At 42.7% G+C, this 22,745-nt stretch overlaps 1 protein-coding gene across 1 annotated transcript in view; it reads left to right on the forward strand.

Moving 5' to 3' along the window:
* The window catches only part of F5 (coagulation factor V), a 153,318-nt gene that overhangs the window by 86,496 nt on the left and 44,077 nt on the right, over positions 1 to 22,745 (forward strand). Inside the window, exons 16-21 of the mRNA XM_063450149.1 lie at positions 122 to 358; positions 1,522 to 1,741; positions 4,419 to 4,598; positions 8,950 to 9,066; positions 14,926 to 14,997; positions 15,555 to 15,649. Of these exons, the coding sequence (XP_063306219.1) occupies positions 122 to 358; positions 1,522 to 1,741; positions 4,419 to 4,598; positions 8,950 to 9,066; positions 14,926 to 14,997; positions 15,555 to 15,649 (921 nt within the window). The remainder of the gene's footprint in view (positions 1 to 121; positions 359 to 1,521; positions 1,742 to 4,418; positions 4,599 to 8,949; positions 9,067 to 14,925; positions 14,998 to 15,554; positions 15,650 to 22,745) is intronic.

The following is a 22,745-nucleotide window of genomic DNA, read 5'->3' on the forward strand; positions in this document are numbered from 1 at the left end:
AATGGGGTGCAGTTACAAGATAACTTTTCCCCTAACTTAAAGTAGTGGAGTATAAGTAGAGATGATGTACAAATTAACAATTGTCTACATTGTCTCCATGTGTGTGCTTATGTTTTGGAAGGTTACATTTAAGAATTTAGCTTCGAGACCATATTCTCTTCATGCGCATGGTGTTTCATATGAAAAGTCATCAGAAGGATTTGGTTATGATGACGAGACCTCCGACTGGCTAAAGAAAGATGACATTGTTCAGCCAGGAGAAAAACATGTATATGTGTGGCATGCTCAAACGCAATCTGGACCAGAGCCAGATGGGTTAGATTGCAGAGCATGGGCCTACTACTCCGCCGTGAACCCGGTAAGCTTAAAGCCCACGTCTATGTTTTGCTTGAAGTGCTGCCTGTCTATATTATAGAATTTTTATATGGAGATTCATGAGTAGAACATGGTGCTTGATTTAAAAAAAAACACTAATATATTATCTTAGTAAATCTCTGCAATGTTGCACGGACCTCCACCTTGAAGCTGATCAGGATCTGTGCACTGATAGCATTAGAATATTCAACCCTCCCAGTCAGTGCTATTGAAGCAGTTCTCACAAGGTGGCAGTATCTCATTGCTACTACGCTGAAAGAACTTCTTTCTTTTTTAGACCAAATCATTACATAGAACCTATAGGTCCCTTCTATTTATCTTTGGGTTATGTATTACACGTGGCACTGTTACAAAGAATACAACCACATCATAATAACAAAGGCAAAAGCTATATTTTTAGAAGAAGGATAGATACCCTCACACAGGTATTGCCACTTCTGTGGGAATAATGAGTTTCATAGAATTTATATAAATGCCTAAAAACAAAAGTAACAGGGTTATTCACTAAAGTGAGAATTCAAGATAAATTTAAAGTGAATTTCAAATTTAAGGCCATGAGAGTCGAATTGTAAAAATTCTCTCTATTTCAGCTATGCATCAAGTTCAGCTACATTGACCTTAAAGGAACACTGTTGGGTCAATTTGAAATTCACCTTGCATTCTCACTTACATACTTGGAAACCAGAGAAATATGAATGTACCTTTCCTGGTGAAACAATTTATTATTATTTAGTGAATAAATTCCATTTATATAATTGCAATCACTTTGCATTTATAAACTCCCGTTCCATGATGACATGCGCTTGGGTTTGTTGTTGGCAAGTCTACAATGACTTGTAAACAATTGCTTTGTTGTCATAGCACTCCACTTATGCATACACAACAATGAACCAAGTGAATGAGACACTTTAACCCTATGTTGGTTTTCATATTTTTCTCCCACCCATCACCCTTCCAGATAATGGCCCTCACCTCTATTCTCCCAGGTCTATATCCAAAATAACTTTCCTGTATCTCCTATTAATTACACATAGAAACTGTACACTAAAGCCCTCACATTTGACATGTTTATATCTGAATTCATTTTATTTTGCTACCCCACCACACAGGTCCTCTAACAACTGATTTTTTTTGTTTTGTTAACAGGAACGAGATCTTCATTCAGGCCTGATTGGACCTCTGCTGGTCTGTAGAAATGGAACACTAGATAAGTACGACAACAGACCTTTGGATATCCGTGAATTTATACTGCTATTTATGACCTTTGAGGAAGAGAAAAGTTGGTACTTTGAAAAAAATGACAAAAAGTCTTGCACAGAAGTATCCACAAAGCAGTCAGGTAGTCAGAAATGCTTCATGTTTCATGGTAAGACATACACTTTACCATCATTGACTCTTTGACTAAAATTATTAGATTATTAAAAATTATTTTCATTAACTCTATCTTCTGCAGGGTTCTTGTTATTCACTTGACAGTTTATGTTACAAATATTGAATATTGTGATACACAGTTCCCAATAAATAACAACAGAGTGTGGTTTATTAGCATGGGGATACCTTGCAGAACTTGTATCCTGGATTAAATAGCAAATGAGTGTGATGTTTGCCAAGATCCAAACTAAACTGTTCATTCAGTTGGCATAAAGCATGGGACCTTCCAGTCTTGGCATAGATGGCCAGCTGATTAGATTCCAATAAAGCAGCTGTGTTTGTAAAAGGTAACTGCTAAAGTTCAGGGTGCAGAAACAAGAGATGTGTCAATAGCAGGTTAGATAGCAGTGGCAGAGATTGATCAGTGTGTAATCAGACCAGGGGTCAGTAACAGATAACATAACACTGAGAGACACAGCAAGAGCAGGTAACTAGTATAGGGAACTACAGTAACCAAACAATATAAGAGGGGGATGTGAACATACAAAGGGCCTGTGAAGAAAAAAAAAACAAGGCAGTGAAGTTATACACAGGGTGATCTAAACTTTACCCATACAATCACATGCCATATGATGTGTAACCTTACCTGAACTTGCCTCGCCTCTTGATTACCTGTCCCTGCCGTGTGTTGGCTTTCTACCATTACTGGATCTGTGCCATCTGCCCTAAACTATGGAATGTATTACTGTCTCATGACATCAGCTTGCCGTGACCATATAAAACTGGGTGTTCAATCCCTCGGGGGACGTGAGGTGAACAAACCATTCCTACCTGTGCCAATGCTATCCCTTGACATTATAGCCTGTCTTATATATGATGAAAACAAGAAATACTAATACTACAGAAGGGGTAAGCAACCTTTGGCACTCCAGATGTTGTGAACTTCATCTCCCCTGATGCTTTGCCAGCATTATGGCTGCAAGAGCTGTATGGGAGATGGAGTCCACAACATCTGGAGGTTTGTTGTGCCCCCCATTTGCATAGGTGCTAAATAACCTAGGAACAATTCTGTACTGTATCATCACGTCTTCTGGGGCAAGGGCCAGTCCAAATGAACTTTTGTTGAAGCGTGGTTATCAACGTTTGCACATTATGAAAGTTAATGCATATTATTACAGTTAATTTTATCCATGATTATATATGATTACATGTGTAACATTGCAGAATATACACATACAAATTAAATGAATGGTGATAATGCCTCTGAATTTTATAATTCTTTATTTTTCCGTGCAAAGATAATACGTAGTACAAGTATGCTTGCAGTGCCGCAACAGCTGTTGCCAGCATTTCGATAAACATGTATAGACAGACAATTGTGTGGCATGGAAAACATTGCACTTTTTTTTATAAGTAAAGGAGAATAAACAGTAGTGAGGTGTTAGTCAGGGCGTGTACTAAAGAGGCTAGCTGAGCTTAGTAACTGACTATTCTTTAAAGTATCTTATGATTAACTGACGTTTGGCTTAACAGTGAATGAATGTCCCTGGGTAGACAAATACACAATATAAACAATTAAACCTCATCTATGCCTGGGTCTGTGACTATCACGTGACATGACTCCTCTGATTGATGCGCTGTTCAGCCTATGCCCTCCACTGACTGCCAAGTGGCCTTGCAAGATAGATTACAAGAGTGCTGCTTCACAGTACCCCACTGGCACCCAGCCATGGGGCAGTCCCCCTCTCCGATCACATAAGTCCCTCGTGTTATTGCAGGCATGACTTGTTCTCTGGGTCCGCTATGAGGATTCTACTGCTTGTGGAGGGTGAGGGTCATCTGAGGGAGCGGTTGGCATGGAAGGTTGCTTCTCCTAAGGAGCTGTGGCCCATGTGAGCAGCAGGTTAAACATGAACTAAGCCATCTGCGTCGGGGTTCTTTATGAGGCCTGTGCTTTCCCATCTGCCACGCTGCTTTTGACTTAAGCCTTGTATGTCTCTGCTTGTTTCTTTTCTGTGGGGGGTTGGAATGAAGCAAAATCGCTCTGGAAGATTTTGCCTTCCTCTGTTGGGTGTTTTTCCAGAATTGCGTCCAGAAGTGCTCAAAGGCTTTGGCAATGCCACCTTCTTGTGAGGTCCTAGTTGCAGGAGTCTGGATTGCACTGTGCCTCATGTTGGCGGCCATCTTGTCTCACAGTGCGGGGTTCCAGCTCCGCGGGACCCCTCAGGTTTGCGTGAGGTGAGTGTGGCTTCATCCCAGGAAGGACCAAGATAACCCCCACCGGTCCATGGGGGGGGGGGGGGGGGAGCATGGTTGGACCTTGCAGTAGATCCGAGAATGAGGAGAGCAGATGCCTCTCCCCGCCTCAGCCTCCCGCAGGCCGCAACTGTGTTCCGTCATGGAGTTACTGACTACCAGCTGTAAAGCTGCAAACGAGGTGTTCCCTGTCTGTATATGGGTGACCCGTTGTAGTATTGTATGATTTGTAGCCGTTATTCGCTTGGAAAGCAAGCGGAATAAGGGTCTCAGGACCGGAGCTCGGGTGATGTGCAACCAGCCTCAGCTCCGTCCCACGCCTCTGAATCATTTTAATATCAAAATGGAGCATAGCTGAATAAAAAGTTAATTTTAAACATCTATATATTGTTATTTCTGCTATTATTTATTTACAGCCATAAATGGAGTTATTTACAACCTGCAAGGGTTGCAGATGTATGAAAATAAGAAGGTGAGATGGCATCTGTTGAATATGGGAGGCCCAAAGGATGTACACGTAGTCCATTTTCATGGCCAAACTTTCATTGAAAATATAAACAAAGAAACCCAGCATGGAATCTATCCTCTTCTGCCTGGTAAAGTTGATATTTAAATATCAAATGGCAAATTGTTATCACATTTTGTGTATATTGCATATTAATCTGCTCTTCTGTTTATTCTGCCACCATCACAGAGCCAGTATGAATTATGTGGGTTAGTCAACTAATACAAAAATGGCTAAAACATGTTTTGTTGGATTCTTTTCAAGCATACTTCATTTGTAATAAGTAATAAGTGATTTTTGGTAGACATTAAAAGTAAATTTAAAGCGGATTTCAAATTTAAGGCTAAAATAGCTGTGCTGGGAAAAATTCCAACATGCTTTAAGTTCAGCTACTTTGACCTTAAATTTTAAATTCTCTGTGAATTCCCAACCATTCTCACTTTAGTAAATAACCCTTAAATTGATTAGCACAAAGACATCACATTGAAACAAAAAGTGAACACGGACAAGGATGGCACAGACCTAATAACAGCAAAGTAAAAAGAAAGGTTGGAGGCTCGGAGCACACAGGCTCAAGTCCAGTGCAGACTTTTATTGATCACAAAAGGCAATAGAAAGACCTTTTGTGTCCTATAACAGTCTACACAGGATGTACGCCTATGTGCTCGGATCTTTCTTTTTGTTTTAAAGGGAAAAAATCTGAATTTTTTTCTAAATTCTTTATTTTTTCTGTGCTGAGAGTAACAGACAAGCCTGTGTTGCAACAACAGCAAAGGCAGGGCAGGCACTGACAGTAGTATGACATTCTATCGGTCTGCACAGTTTTTATAGTAATAATGATAATATAAACACGCTAGAAAAACGTGTCTGAATATTGGGCTATAGAAATGCTTGCAAACAACAAGAATTAGACAAACAGGAATTACTGGTTATGTTGAGTTAAACCCTGCTAATAAGACTGAAGGTTACCGCTGGGACTATACTCAAGAACCGCGCAGCCCTTGCCCTCGCCAAACAGTCCTACTTTTCCTCTCTCATTAGTTCATGCTCCCGCAATCCCAGACGTCTCTTTGACACTTTTAATTCCCTTCTCCGCCCTGCTGTGGCCACCCCCAAAACTAACCTTACAGCTGATAGCTTTGCATATTACTTTACTGACAAGATTGAACAGCTAAGGAAACAATTCTCCCCTCCTTGCCGTTCTCTTTCTCAACCACACATAAATCATGCTTTCCCTACCCTTCAGACTTTCTCCCCAGCTACTGAACAAGAGGTGGCTGCACTTCTCCGTTCCTCTCGCTCCACCACTTGCCCACTTGATCCTGTCCCATCTCACCTTATCAGATCTCTCTCCCCTTGTCTTGTGCCTATCCTAACACACATCTTTAACTGCTCTCTCTCTTCTGGCACTGTTCCTGCTGACCTTAAACATGCCACTGTAATACCTATCCTGAAAAAACCATCTCTTGACCCGTCCTCCCCCTCTAACTATCGTCCCATATCCCTGCTCCCTTACTCATCAAAGCTTTTGGAAAGACTTGTCTTTACCCGTGTGTCTCACTTCCTTAATTCCAACTCTCTCCTTGACCCTCTTCAGTCTGGCTTCCGCCCTCTCCACTCTACTGAGACCGCTCTTATCAAAGTGACTAATGACCTAATCTCTGCTAAATCCAAAGGTCACTACTCCATATTAATTCTCCTTGACCTCTCTGCTGCCTTTGACACAGTTGATCATGCTCTCCTCCTTCAAACTCTTCAATCACTCGGTCTCTGTGACTCTGTCCTCTCTTGGTTTTCCTCCTATCTCTCCCAACGCTCATTTAGTGTCTCCTTTTCCAAGGATACCTCCTCCCCTCGCCCTGTCTCGGTTGGAGTTCCCCAAGGCTCTGTCCTTGGTCCCCTTCTATTTTCTCTTTATACTGCCTCTCTTGGTAAACTTATTGCCTCTTTTGGATTCAACTACCACCTGTACGCTGATGACACTCAGATATACCTCTCCTCACCGGACCTCTCCCCGGCCGTCCTGCAACGTGTCACTGCTTGCCTCTCTTCCATCTCTGACTGGATGTCGTCACGCTTTCTCAAACTTAACCTCTCTAAAACTGAACTCCTTGTCTTTCCTCCTCCTAATACTGATCCTCCTCTCTCACTCTCCCTTCAAGTCAGTGATATCCACATAAGTCCATCCCTACAAGCGCGCTGTCTTGGCGTCATACTTGACTCTGGTCTCACCTTTGAGTCTCACATCCAGTTTGTTGCCAAGTCCTGTAGGTTCCAACTCAAAAACATAGCCCGCATCCGCCCCTTTCTTACGCAAGATGCTACCAAGGAGTTTGTCCATGCTCTAGTAATTTCCCGCATGGATTACTGTAACTCTCTCCTGATTGGTCTCCCCAAAAGCCGTACTGCCCCGCTACAGTCTGTAATGAATGCTGCAGCTAGACTGATTTTCCTATCCAGTCGGTCCTCTCACACCTCGCCCCTCTGCCAGTCCTTACATTGGCTCCCTGTATCCTATCGGAGTCAATTCAAAGTGCTAACCCATACATTTAAAGCACTGAACAATTCCAGCCCCTCTTATATCTCTTCACTGATCCAGAGGTATGCCCCTCCTCGTACCCTCCGCTCTGCCCGCGACCACCTCCTGACCGCTGCTCGCACCCGTACGGCCAACTCGCGCTTGCAGGACCTCTCACGGGCGGCTCCTCTCCTTTGGAATAACTTGCCTACTGCCATCAGACTCTCCCCTAGTCTTCAATCATTTAAGAAGGGCCTTAAAACCCATCTCTTCAGGAAAGCGTATGGCCTCCCAGAGTAATCTCTCCCTTACATACCTGTCTCTTGCTCTCTCCTATGGGATAGTGCTTTGCTCTCTTCTCCAGCTCTGCTTCACTCCTACCTGATATTTCCTATCCTAATGTTTCTAATACCCCACCCCCTATAGACTGTAAGCTCATTTGAGCAGGGTTCTCTTCAACCTATTGTTCCTGTAAGTTTTCTTGTAATTGTCTTATTTATTGTTACATCCCCCCTCTCAAAATATTGTAAAGCGCTACGGAATCTGTTGGCGCTATATAAATGGCAATAATAATAATAATAATAATAATAACCGTAGAGTGCAATATGAGAAGATAAAAAATAATATAAATAAAGACAACAGGTCAAAATAAACAAAACAGTGTAGAACTAGATAATATGGCAGTGGCAAAGTTCACAGGAACTCTTTGAATGGTTGATAGGCCTAGAGATATTGGTGGCTAGAGCTACAGCCAAGTCCCAGACTTGGCAGACTTGATAAATAATCGAAAAGTCCGCTGGGGTGATCAGTGAGACAGTGCCAGTGTAGTACTTCCCTCTAGCCCCAGACCTGTTCGTGGGCCAATATCCCTTACCAGACGGGAGAAAACTATGGGCCAATGCTGATGTGAAAGATGTGGAAGGAACAAGCCCTGCTGAACCCCAATCCAGGTGGATATATGGGGATAGGGACAGGAGCATGTTGGCGTGTTGCCTCCCATGGGGGCCCACGTGACTCTTGGGAGCTGGTCCACCTGGTGAGTCCCCAGGGCAGGAGAAATAAAGACGCTGATTGCTTCCTCAGGAACAGTGCCTCCAGTTTGTCTAGGGAACGATTTGTGGAGTCGGTGAGATAACCGCGAGTCAGGTACTGTGTCTCCTGAGAAGGCTTGTCCACTACCTTAAGGTAATCTGTTAAATATAGGCAGATGATGGGGGACTCAGTTGCTCATAAATTTTTATAACACAGTCCAGCGGGGACCAGGATAACCCCCACCGGTCAAGAGGGGTGTCGGGAGGGTAGGAGAAAGCATGGTCCACAAAGGAAGCTGGAGAGCAGGGAAATCGGCCAACTTCCAACAAACCCAGGCCGCAGCATGCCGCAGCTTTCTGGTAAACAAGGAGCCAAAGTGAAGTATCTGCCAATGTGCCCCAACACCCCCAATGTTGGTAGGGCGTGATGGCAGTGGTAACTCCACTTTAACCTGGGGTATCCCCCAAAAATCAGCAAGATGAGTGGGAGACCGCTTGGCACACGTCTGCTCAGATCGAGGATCAGGATCCGACCCCAGAAATCAGACATTTTAAAGTATGAGCATTCATTTTTTGCATTCTATTTATATAATTCTTAACTGGCATAGATGACACACACATCCCTGATGGCTATACAGTGGTAAATGTAGTATGTAAAGTAAAATTTATATTAAAGAACCAAGCCCTGAGTTGCGTGTTGAGAGAGTGGCTTGTATCATTCCTGTGCTGAAATACCCTAGTGCACATCACAGGCACAACTAAAATTACATAAATCATTCAAAGCATAAACGGATGATGTCTAGGAGCTTGCCTGGATTTATTTATACAATATGAATTCTAAATTAGTTAAATAAAAGTCATCCTATGTTAATTTCTGTATATTCTATATTAAGGTTCATTTGCAACAGTTGAAATGGTTCCATCCCGAGCAGGCCTATGGCTCGTTGATACTGAAGTTGCAGAATACCAGCAAGCCGGAATGCAGGCAATGTTTCAGATTTCTGATTCAGGTATGATCAGAAGTAGTTGTACAAAACCTACAGTAATTATTTGTTACTAGATACGTTCACCATTAGATAATTCCATAATACAATATGCACTGGAGTGACAAATATACCTAAGCCTTTAATTTCCATTTTTCCAAGTAGTCGATTAGGAGAAACAAAATATATGGTCTCCTATAACTTAGAGCTGTCTTCTCCCCAACCTTGCACACACCATATTAAAATCAAAAGGGGCATTTCCCTGGGCTACTGTCTGTTCTATGGGTATATTTACAAAATGCCAAATTTTGTCTGGATGGACAAAATTGGTTGGAAATTAGTGGATTCTGACCTGATTGACAATTCATATGTTTACTAAAGCCAAATCTGGTTAAAATGTGGTCATCCCAACTAAATATGTACCATTCTGCTGAAAACAATCAGGTTCTGGTTAAAATCAGTGTTTTTCATATCCAAATCTGTTATTAAGTACACTATATGGACAAACGTATTGGGACACCTGACGATTACACCAACAGGTACTTTTATAACATTGCATTCTAAATGCATAGACATTAATACGTTGTTTGGTGTAGTGCCTACTAGGTCCTCGAAGATATGTAAAATAAAATAAAAAAACTTATGTTTGTAACACTGATAAAAAATATAAAAGAGGTAAACCACTCACACTTTTAGGGAGCATGAGTGTAGCTCCAACCTTCGCGCTTGGGTGGAATATACTGTGGTCCACAGGTCTGTGAGTGGTTTTCATATACAGCGGTATCCTCATAGATATGTAAGAGAAATGTAAAAATGGTATGGTGTAGTTTGTCAAACCAAAGGGAAATAAAATAGAGTAAAAGATGTGCACTCACATATTATGGAGCCAGATAGTCGGCTCCCCAGATATGGCTTGGAGTGGTATGATCCCCACTCTAGGATATAAGTGGTGCTTTGGTCTCTCCGTGTATGGACATAGAAGAGAAGAAAAACCACGATAGTGTGTAACTGTGGAACTAAAATATAGATGATAAGATGAAAAAGTACTCAAGTTGCTCAATCCAATAGGAATAGGTTTTATTTTTTGTCCCCACCAAGGATCTAGGTGTTCATAAATCCAGCAGCAGTCAGTGGCATCCTATCACATTACCAAGCTTGAATTCAAGTTCTTCAGAATTACCAATTTTTTCACAAATCTTTGTAAATGAGGCTTGCATGGTAAGATGCTTCATTTTATACACCAGGTCTGATTGAAACACCTAAATTCACTAATTAAGGCATGTCCCAATAATTTTGTCCATACAGTGTATATGTAATGGCCTCCAAGTCAACCTGGCAGAGTGCTCAGACAGGCAAGTCTTGCTTCTCATGAGGCATGCCTAGCAGGGCCGGATTAAGAGCACATTGGGCCTGGTGCTGACAATTATGATAGGCCTAATTACAGAATCTTATCGACCAAAAACACTAAAACAGTCATACCTCCCAAGCGTCATGTATCTAATGGAGATGGTGTTGGAGGGAAACTCATAGGATGCAGCTATAAGAAAACACATACTCTATGCTAATCTCTCTCTAATTTATGCTTTCATCTTTCAAGTAAATCCATACCAACAACAGTGTCCAGTGAAGCAGGCAGTCAATGGGTGGGGTAAAGGGGTTGGGCCCCTGGTGCGAATCACGTGACCAGACCTGCCAAAAACGGGAGAACATGCCCAAAAAGGGGGCATGTCTGTCCAAAGAATTGGAAGGCCAGCCTGGCGTGAATGCATGTCAGGCTGCCCGCCAATCTTGCAGGCTGTCCAACTAAGGGCATACTAAGCAGGCAGCACCCTGAGTTTGACATAAATGCGTCTAATGATACTCTCACTCCATGCTTTCTAAGGACTGTCCCATAGCACTCGCTGGTCCACTTCTCTCCTTACCTTCTTATTAGCAGGCAGAAGTTCCTGGTATATAGTCTGAGACAGAGAAAAGGTGTATGTAGTGAGTGTAGAAGAAAGGGGACATGCCACAGTGTTAGAGAGACCAACGTCTGCATTACCTAAACTAATTTTATTGTCAGCCAGTCCACACAAGTTTTGTTCACATACATCCCTCTTAAGCTTCCAAACTTAAAGGGACACTATAGTCACCATAACAACTACAGCTTATTGTATTTGTTCTGGTAAGTAGAATCATTCCATTCAGGCCTTTTGCAGTAAACACTGTCTTTTCAGAGAAAATAACTCAACTGGCCACTCCTTAGATGGCTGCTAGAGGTGCTTCCTGGGGCAGTTCTGCCTAGTGTGCAGCACTGCAATTCAGTGTCTCCATCCTCTGCATGCAGACGATGAACTTTCCTCATAGAGATGCATTGATTCAGTTTATCTTTATGAGGAGATGCTGATTGGCCAGTGCTATGTTGGACTTGTGCTGGCTCTGCCCCTGATCTGCCTAGTTGACAGTCTCAGACAATCCTATGGGGAAGTATTGTAATTTGCTCAGACCACCACTTCTGATGATGTCAGCAGATAGTCAGTTCAGAGGCAGAGCCAGCAGCTGCAGACTTGAATACAAGTTATATTTTACTATACTTAGGGAGGCAAGAAGGGGCCAGGTGGTTTTAACATAATAGGGTCAGAAATACATGATTGTGTTCCTGACCCTATAGTGCTCCTTTAAGCAAGAGTATGTGAAGAGTAGTTAGGGTTGCCACCTTTCTTGGAATAAAATACCAGCCTTAATCATTTGTGTAATCACAAGGAGTGACATCAGAGAAAATTCTGTAAAATCACCAACAAACTACTCACAGTTTGATTCTGCTGTATAGATGGATTGCTCCCAGTGTCTCAGTCTCGCAAGTCACCCAGTGTCTCAGTGTCCCTATGTATCACAGTGTCAGTGTCCCCATGCCGCCCAGTCCCCTAGTCTCCCAGTGTCTCAGTGTCTCCATTTCTCCCAGTGTCCCAATGCCTCAGTGTGTCCCCATGTCACTAGGATACTGGGGACACAGTGTGACCCGGGGACACTGAGAGACATGGGGACACAGAGACATGGGGACACAGAGACATGGGGACACAGAGACATGGGGACACAGAGACATGGGGACACAGAGACATGGGGACAATGAGACATGGGGACAATGAGACATTTAGGGAAACTGAGAGAAATGGGGACACTAGGGACACAGACACTGGGAGACATGGGGACACTGAAACATTTCGGAACACTAAGACACTAGGGACACAGAGACATGGGAACACAGAAACTGGGAGACTAGGGGACATTGGGAGACACTGGCTGGGAAACAGACACTTGGGGACACTGGGAGACATAGGGACAGTTGTGGACATAGACATGAGGACACTGGGACATATAGGGACACTGGGACACATGGGGACACTAGGCACACTGAGAGACATGGGACACAGACACTGGGAAACATGGGGACACTGAAACATTTGGGGACACTAAGACACTAGGGACACAGAGACATGCGGACACTGGGAGACTAGGGGACACTGGCTGGGAGACATGGGGACAGTTGTGGACATAGACATGGGGACACTGGGACATATAGGGACACTGAGACACATGGGCACACTAGGCACACTGGGAGACATGGGACTCAGACACGGGGAGACTTGGGGACACTGAGACACTAGCAAGACTGGATGGGGGACACTGGGAGAAATGGGGACATAGTGTCTCCGTGTCCCAATGTCTCAGTGTCTCCCAATGTCTCACAGCGTCCCCATTAGTCTCAGCATCCCCATGTTTTCCAGTGTACCCAAGTGTCTCAGTGTTTCTAGGTCTCCCAGTGTCTGTGTCCCCATGTGTCCCCTAGAGTCTCAGTGTCCCTTAGTGTCTCAGTGTCCCCATGTGTCCCCTAGTGTCTGTGTCTCCTAGTGTCTCAGTGTCCCTTAATGTCTCAGTGTCCCTTAGTGTCTCAGTGTCCCCATGTGTCCCCTAGTGTCTCAGTGTCCCCATGTGTCCCTGCTGCCTTTTCCCCCATCCCTCACTTACCTGAGCTGTAGAGCTGCTGTCTGGACTCTGTGCTGTGTTGCTGCTCCCCTATGGATCAGTAAGTAGTAGAGAGAGGCAGGAAAATGCTGTAACTTCCTATCCCTGCCTCTCTCCACACACAGTGACCCCTACTGGCTGGTGCTGGTATTGCAGAGTAATCTAATTATTTTGAGAAAAATACCTGCATTTGTATTGCTGGTATTACTGCAATACTGGCACGGCACGGCAGCCTTAAATATTGGCTGTGCCAGTAAAATACCAGTCATGTGACAAACCTAAGAATAGCGTGTAAAAAAAAAAAAAAACATTTTTTTTAAATGGGCCTATTCCATGGGCCTGGGCCTGGAGCTGCAGCTCCATCAGCCCCTATGTTAATCCGGCCCTGATGCCTAGTAATTCTTTAGCTATGTTATGCCACAGGTTGAAATCTGGATCTGATTCATGCTCATTGGTAGCCTACATTGCAAATTCTGTACATTGTTACATACTGTAAAGAATGTCTTGATGTTCCATCCAGAATGGCCCTGTAAAGAACTGGGTGGCTTTGCTACACTTGGTGGTACATGGCCATTCAGATTTTAGTAAATATACCCAAAACAGTGGAACATGCAAGATCTTCAAAGATTACTTCACATCCAGCTTGCCCTCTCATCACAAACATATGCAACATAGGGATTGATGAAGGGAGTGTTGTTGTTGGTCCCATCACTTCTTCCCACAGCCATCACTATGTCAAGTTTGGATTGCTCTTTTTTATAGAAATTATAATATGCTTCAAGAAAAAAATCAGTATATAGCTTATTTTTAATTTTGTTAATTTTTTAATTAAAATTGTATTTAATTAAAAATTGTTAGGGTGCTGCCCCCCACTGTCCTTATTGACGAGGCTTCATTAAAATTTAATATTGTATTGTATGTGTACTGTATTGAGGAATTAGCTGCCCATTCTCTATCAGTGTAGCATATCTTTCAGATACTTCTTCTGCCTTAGTGGCTCTTTGACATATAAAAAAACACCACAGTACTCCATGGAGAAACTGGATGATAGGGCATAATACTAGACAAGTGAAAAGTTATAAAGTCCTATAGGAAACAAAAGGTAGGGTCGCACTCAGTCGCAATATACCAACGCAGGGTGCTACTGAACAAGGGTCAGCAAACTCCAAGAAATACGTAGTAATGAAAAAGATCTCAGGCACTTACTGTACTTGGTTCTAGGCAGATTTATTAATGTATTTATTAAATCTGCCTGGAACCAAGTACAGTGAGTGCCTGAGATCTTTTTCATAAAGTCCTATAGGCACATGGGGCACACTGTCCCATCCATATACTTTTCCCTTCTCCCTCTCCCCCACTCCCCCATTTTTTTTTCTTCCCATCCCAGTTACATTCTAAAGAAAGTTAGGGACACCCAATCCTGACTAACTGCTGCTTCAATATGTGTAGACATAGACACAGGGAGACAATATGGTGGGCATTCACTAGTGTGAATAATGACGATAACAGTAAATGTTAACTAGTGTTAAATGTTTGATTGTTTTATGTTTTCGTTATTATCCCTTGAACCTTACGACTTCAACTTATACTTATAATTGTATATTGTATCAGCTATACCATGTATACTTTTGTAGAAAACTATGTATGAAAAGCAACATATATTCTGGTATGCTTATTTAAAATACAAATAAAGATTGCCAAGAAAGAAAACACATTAACTTAACAACTTAACTCCTGTTGGCAGATACTTTGTTTAATGACTGGCAAATCCAGCATTGTATTTCAAGTCTTCTTGGCATTAATCATATAGCATATTTATAATTTGTCAAAGATTTTCCTGTTAATGTTTGTACTTCTGCTGAGTACCATGTATTCCCTTTACAGTATGCAATACACCACTGGGCATGGAGAGTCGTGTTATACAAGACCATCAAATCACTGCACAACATTACATAGGTAATTTGAATATATTGTTTTACAGACTCTATCATTGTAGTTAACTTTTTTGGACTTAATAATGGTAAACAACATCCCTGATTTTAATTATATATTATTTTTAAAATAAAGGACAGCGTTTCCCAAACCAGCCCTCGTGGCCCAGCAACAATCCAGGATTTATGTATTTTCCTTTTTCATTCCAATGGAGATACTGACAAACCTGGTTAACGAGATAAGAAGTGGGGAGTAAAGGCATTAGAAAACAAACTCATACTTTTGCACATTTTCTATCATTCTAAATCTTGGATGCTCAATCAAAGATCGTTCCAAAATATTGTTAGTAAACCTGAAGTGCCTTTTACTTCTATGTATTTGCTCAGCTATTTTCATTATCACTTACACTGCATGGTATCGACTTTCTTGTTTATATTTAGATTTTAGACCCAAGGTATTTTGATAATTCGCTTTGTCATTGTAGGATGTTTAGCTGATGGTTACTAACCAGGATTTAAATCTGCCAAAACCAGGTTATTAGACAGAGATATGTATTAATGTCACTCATATTTTACCTACAGATTATTGGGAACCCAAATTAGCCAGATTAAACAATGGAGGAGCATACAATGCCTGGAGTGCTAACATGAATAGAACGTCATTACCATGGATTCAGGTATTGATTTCATTAACAAATGCAAAGGTCCTGGACCATGCCTGTGTTTCTGCGTCTTTTTCATTTCTTTACCAGCGACTGTGCCCATTTAGTCCTTCAACACAATAGGTTTGGTTAAAGCAGCTCTCTCATGTTTTTTTATTTACTTCAATTTTCCGTTCTTTATGCGCCTTGTATCTTCATGATTATACTCCTTCCGTTGCCACTTGCTTTTATTTATATTTATTATCTTTCCTTCCTTGTGCTAAATCTCATTACCTGGTTGCCTCCATTTTGTTCTCCTCTGTTCATAATGTCTGCAGTTCGCTCTTTAGTTAGATTCTTTTAACTGATGTTTTGTGGTTAAATTAGTTATCTGTGAAAATGGAACATTGCTTGAAGAAACACTATAGTGTCATGAATACAAAAACATATTCCTGACACTATAGTTGTACAAACAAAGTTTAGTTGTCTAGCCCCCCCTTGCCACTTTAAAAAGTTAACTTACTCCCCAAGCCAGATAAACTAACTGACAACTGTAAAAACCGATCTCGCTCCTTAATACAGATGCTAAATTATACTCCAAAATCTTGGCAAACAGACTCGGTCCTATACTGCCCTCATTAATTACCGATGACCAAACGAGCTTCATGAAGGGGCATCAGGGACTAGATAACACTCGCAAACTGGCCCTGATACTGCGGCAGCTATTGGGGCCCGGTCCAGGCAGTCTACATCTTGCACTGGATGTGGAGAAAGCTTTTGACAAGTGTTGCATTCATACGGCTTCCCCCTCCAGGTAATAAATCAATTATTGCCCAACAACAGCCCAAGTACTGCAGGCGGGCTTCCTGTCCCCTCCTGTTACGGTGACAAATGGAACGAGACAGGGGTGCCCACTATTCCCCCTACTATATATCCTGGTGCTCAAACCCGTATTGGAATCCATTAGGACACATCCCGACTTAAAAGGAGTATGCATTGGACAGAAGGAATTGAAAGTCAGCACTTTTGCTAATGATATTTTACTATCTATCACAAAGCCACAGGAGTCTCTGCCCCGGCTGATGAAGCTGATCCGACAATATGGAACAGTTTCCTTCTACTCCCTTAACACCACTTAAACACAGGCGATGTGTATAGGGATCCCCGTAAATATCAGCGAATCCCTCCGACAAACATATTCTTTTGAATGGTGAACGACCAGCATAAAATATTTAGGGAATATGTTTACAAAAAATATCACCGACCAATACTCGGCAAACTACATAAACCTGTGGAATTATTGTAAACTCCAACTACATAGATGGAAACCACTATTTCTCTCATGGGTAGAGAGAGTAGCTGCTTTTAAGATGTCCATCCTACCAAAGTTACAGTACCTGTTCCGCACTTTACCAATCCCGCTCCCAAACTCATACTTTAAACCAATACAAACAGAATTTAACAAATTTATATGGGCTGGTGGGAGACTGAGAGTGGCGTCAAAACTACTACAGGCACCTAAACTGCAAGGCGGCCTTGCCATTCCTAATGTGCATCAATACTACCAGGCATCAATACTAGCAGCAGTTATACCACACTTGGTGTCACCTATCCCCTCCCCCCCCCACCCCCAATGGACTCAACTAGAACAGCAGAGCAATTTACCCCACTAGGTCCGCAACCTCATTTGGCTCCCTAAGGAATTATGTTGGCATCCACGCTGCCCTCCTCGATTGCCCTGACACTCCAGATTTGGGACAGAAAGAGACTGAAACTAGCCGCTAATGCCCCTTTGTCACTAGCAATCCCCATTGTGGCCCTACCGTATTGTGTCCCCACTTTCAACACTAAACCATGGTTAGATAGAAAGGTAACGCATCTATACCACCTATATGAGAACACTAGTCTATTGGATTATCACACCTTAGCTACAAGATAAAACCTACCCAGATCCTCCCACTATTCTTACATACAATCTAGTCAATCTTTCTTTACTAGACAGCTCGTACTGGGCGCTACACATGCTCTATCCACTGCGACACCTACCACATGGGAAATATTATGTATAACTGAAAAGATGCCTCCTTTATGTAAACTAATCTCCATGTGCTACAAACTTGTCTCAGACCATATTACATTCTCTGAATCTAAGCCAGCGACCCAATGGCACACAGACCTACTACACACGCTTTCCCAGAAACAATGGGAACACATTTTTTAATTAACTCACCGGCTGATCAAAGCAGCCGACCTCAAAGACCAACACTACAAAACATTGTTCCGCTAATATATGGGACCCAGTAGACTACATAGGATGTTCACTCAAATGTCTGCCATTTGTTGGTGCTGCAGTGTCAAAAAAGGCTCATATCTCCATGTCTGGTGGACATGCGCAGGCCTCTCAGGCTTCTGGAAGGAGATCCACCGCTTCCTTTCTAAATATGTAGAAGACCCCATCACCTTTTCACCAAGGACCTATCTCCTCCTTGATCTACCTTATTCCCTAGCACGACACGTAATTAAGCTAATTATGCACATGGCACTCACAGCCCAACGTACTATTGCCAAGAACTGGAAGTCTATCAAAACCCCCTCCCTAAAAAACCTCTTTGAAGATCTCAATAATCAAGGCTCATATGAGAGTCAATTCCCATTTCTCTTCCCCCATACCAAACTAACATCGACTACTTGGTCGACATGGGACACATGGAGATCGGGGATTAGCGGATAAGTTGTAACCATTGAAAAATTTCATCTTTAAGACCACACAACACCCTGACCCACCGATGCACGAATAATTCCTAGCCTTACTACCCCGCATCCGCTCCGACCAAATGCATATATATTGTCACTGTGTAGAATGTGCCTGCTCATGACTAGATTATGATTGCTGTGCATCTGTGCTATTTTGCGTCTTAAAGTCTTCCCCTCCCCTTCTTTCCTTTCTGTACACCCCCCCCCCCTTTTTTGAAAATCAATAAAAACTTTTCGAATATATAAAAAAAGTTAACTTACCTTTTATCCAGTGCTGGGCCAGTCTTTTTGTGGCTGTCCCTGCCCTGCTCCGCCTGCTTGGCTCAGATAATCAAATTAGATGATCTCTGCCAATCCAATGCTTTCACAAAGGAAAACACTTGGAGGCTATTGCACATGCGAGGCAAAATGCTGCGTTGTCCCAATCAGCATCTCCTCATAGAGATGCATTGAATCAATACATCTCTAAGAGGAGCGTTCAGTGCCTCCATGCAGAGCATGGAGACGCTAAACGTAGTTACTGCACACTGTGCACTGTGCAGCACTGGACTAGGAGTCAGAGTGACTGCCACTAGAGATGTTCCTAGGCAGTAATATAAACACTGCATTTTCTCTGAAAAGGTGGTGTTTACATTGAAAATGTAGTGTTTACATTGCAAAGGCAGTGTTTACATGAACAGGCTATACACACCAGAATCACTACATTAAGCTGTAGTTGTTCTGGTTACAATAGTGTCCCTTTAAGCTTAGATCACTCTCCCCTCTTTATCTGTTAGTCTATTTGGCAATCTTGTAAAACAGATATTTTATGTAAAAACTGGTGGAATGTACTATGATGAAAACTGTCACTTTTTAAATCACTTTTAGAACATTTTAATAAATACGTGGAATAATAAGTGGAATAAGTGGAATAATGATGGAGTTTGGATGTCACTTTCCGAACACCTTAAATTACTGTTCTTCGCTAGTTCAGATGTGTGCCTTGACTGTACCTAAACTGGATTTTGACTGCAATTGCCAAATCTTTTTCATTAAATTTAAAAGAAAAATTGTAAAAAAAAATACCATGGGATGCGGAAAAGCAATGCCAGGATCTTCGCCCGGCTCTGGATTAAAAATACGGTAAAGAAATAGAGATAAAAATATACTCTATTTCTTTTAGATTTAATGAAAAAGATGTATGTGTAAAAACTTGAATTACATGATAGAGATTAGTGATGTACCGAACGGTTCGCTGGCGAATAGTTCCTGGCGAACATAGCGTGTTCACGTTCGCCACGTCGGGCGAACATATGCGCGGTTCGATCTGCCCCCTATTCGTCATCATTGAGTAAACTTTGACCCTGTGCCTCACAGTCAGCAGACACATTCCAGCCAATCAGCAGCAGACCCTCCCTTCCAGACCCTCCCACCTCCTGTACAGCATCCATTTTACATTCATTGTGAAGCTGCATTCTTAGTGAGAGGAGGGACAGTGTAGCTGCTGCTGATTTGATAGGGAAATTGATAGCTAGGCTAGTGTATTCAGTGTCCACTACAGTCCTGAAGGACTCATCTGATCTCTGCTGTAAGGACAGCACCCCAAAAAGCCCTTTTTAGGGCTAGAACATCAGTCTGCTTTTTTTTCCTGTGTAATCTAATTGCAGTTGCCTGCCTGCCAGCTTCTGTGTCAGGCTCACAGTGGATACTGTGCCCACTTGCCCAGTGCCATCACTCATATCTGGTGTCACAATAGCTTACATTTAAAAACAAAAACATTTTTTTTACTGTTATAGATTGAATAGCAGTTAGTTGTCTTCAAGCGGGTATGTCAGGCCTACAGCGTCTACTCTGCCAACCTCTGCCAGTTCACAGTGCCACTCATATCTGGCACGCTATGTTCGCCAGGAACTATTCGCCAGCGAACCGTTCGGTACATCACTAATCTCTATCATGTAATTCAAGTTTTTACACATAAAACGTTTTCATTAAATCTAAAAGAAATAGTATGTTTTTATCTCTATTTCTTTACCGTATTTTTAATCCAGAGCCGGGCGAAGATCCTGGCATTGCTTTTCCGCATCCCATGGTATTTTTTTTACAAAGTTTTTGACTGTAATCTAATAGCAGTCAGTGACCTTCAAGCAAGTGTCAGGCCTACAGCGTGTACTCTGCCAACCTCTGCCAGTGCACATTGCCACTCTTATCTGGTGTCACAATAGCATGCTAAAAACCAAAAAACTTTGTTGACTGTAATATAATAGCAGTCAGTGTCCTTCATAAGTGTGTGTCAGGCCCACAGCGTGTACTCTGCCAACCTCTGCCAGTGCACAGTGCCACTCATATCTGGTGTCACAATAGCTTGCATTTAAAAACAAAAAAACGTTTTTGACTGTAATATAATAGCAGTCAGTGTCCTTCATAAGTATGTGTCAGGCCTACAGCGTGTACTCTGCCAACCTCTGCCGGTGCACAGTGCAACTCTTATCTGGTGTCGCAATAGATTGCATTTAAAAACCCCAAAACTTTTTTCACTGTTATAGATTGAATAGCAGTTAGTTGTCTGCAAGCGGGTGTCAGGCCTACAGCGTGTACTCTGCCAACCTCTGCCAGTGCACAGTGCCACTCATATCTGGTGTCACAATAGCGTGCATTTAAAAACCCAAAAACTTTTTTCACTGTTATAGATTGAATAGCAGTTAGTTGTTTTCAAGCGAGTGTGTCAGGCCTACAGCGTCTACTCTGCCAACCTCTGCCAGTGCACATTGCCACTCTTATCTGGTGTCACAATAGCATGCTAAAAACCAAAAAACTTTGTTGACTGTAATATAATAGCAGTCAGTGTCCTTCATAAGTGTGTGTCAGGCCCACAGTGTGTACTCTGCCAACCTCTGCCAGTGCACAGTGCCACTCTTATCTGGTGTCACAATAGATTGCATTTAAAAAACAAAAACATTTTTCACTGTTATAGATTGAATAGCAGTTAGTTGTCTGCAAGCGGGTGTCAGGCCTACAGCGTGTACTCTGCCAACCTCTGCCAGTGCACAGTGCCACTCATATCTGGTGTCACAATAGCGTGCCTTTAAAAAGAAAAAACATTTTTCACTGTTATAAATTGAATATCAGTTAGTTGTCTTCAAGCGGATGTGTCAGGCCTACAGCGTTTACTCTGCCAACCTCTGCCAGTGCACAGTGCCACTCATATCTGGTGTCACAATAGCTTGCATTTAAAAATCCAAAAACTTTTTTCACTGTTATAGATTGAATAGCAGTTAGTTGTCTTCAAGCGGGTGTGTCAGGCCTACAGCATGTACTCTGCCAACCTCTGGCAGTGCACATTGCCACTCATATCTGGTGTCACAATAGCATGCATTTAAAAACAAAAAAAATGTTTTCACTGTTATAGATTGAATAGCAGTTAGTTGTCTTCAAGCGGGTGTGTCAGGCCTACAGCGTGTTCTCTGCCAACCTCTGCCAGTGCACATTACCACTCATATCTGGTGTCACAATAGCGTGCATTTAAAAACAAAAAAAATGTTTTTACTGTTATAGATTGAATAGCAGTTAGTTGTCTTCAAGCGGGTTTGTCAGGCCTACAGTGTGTACTCTACCAACCTCTGCCACTGCACAGTGCCACTCATATCTGGTCTCACAGTAGCTTGCACGCATAGTACCACTAATCCAAAAAAAAAAGGACAGGCAGAGGCAGGCCACCCCGCAGAGGCCGTCGTGGTTGTGGTGCTGTGATTCCCTTTTGCCCTAGAATAATGCCCAGTTTTCAGAGGCCACGTACCCTGAACTTGAAAAGTTCTGAGGACATAGTTGACTGGCTAACACAGGACACCCAATCTTCTACAGCTTCCGCTAGGAACCTTGACGCACCATCCTCCTCCAGCTTAGCTTCGGGCACCTCTCAAGATACCACTCACCCGCCTGCCGCCAACACCAACACTAGCACCACAGCCACTTCACTTGGTATGTCAGAGGAGTTATTCACACATCCGTTTGAAGAAATGAGTGATGCGCAACCATTATTGCCAGAGGATGTAGATAACAGGGATATGTCAGGCAGGCAGCATTACACACATGGACGTACGGTGTGATGATGATGATGTTGTACCTGCTGCTGCTTCCTTTGCTGAGTTGTCAGATACAAGTGAAGCGGTTGATGATGACGATGCATCCATGGATGTCACGTGGGTGCCCGCTCGGCAAGAAGAAGAACAGGGCGAAAGTTCAGATGGGGAGACAGAGAGGAGGAGGAGACGAGTTGGAAGCAGGGGGAGGTCATCGCAAGGAGCTAGTGGCACAGTCAGACAGCATGCATCGGCACCCGGGGTCAGCCCAACAGCACGCCAATCAACGCATGCTGTGTCCACCACCAGAATGCCGTCATTGC

Source organism: Pelobates fuscus, chromosome 1 (genome assembly GCF_036172605.1).
Source record: "Pelobates fuscus isolate aPelFus1 chromosome 1, aPelFus1.pri, whole genome shotgun sequence".
In the NCBI taxonomy this organism is placed as follows: domain Eukaryota; kingdom Metazoa; phylum Chordata; class Amphibia; order Anura; family Pelobatidae; genus Pelobates; species Pelobates fuscus.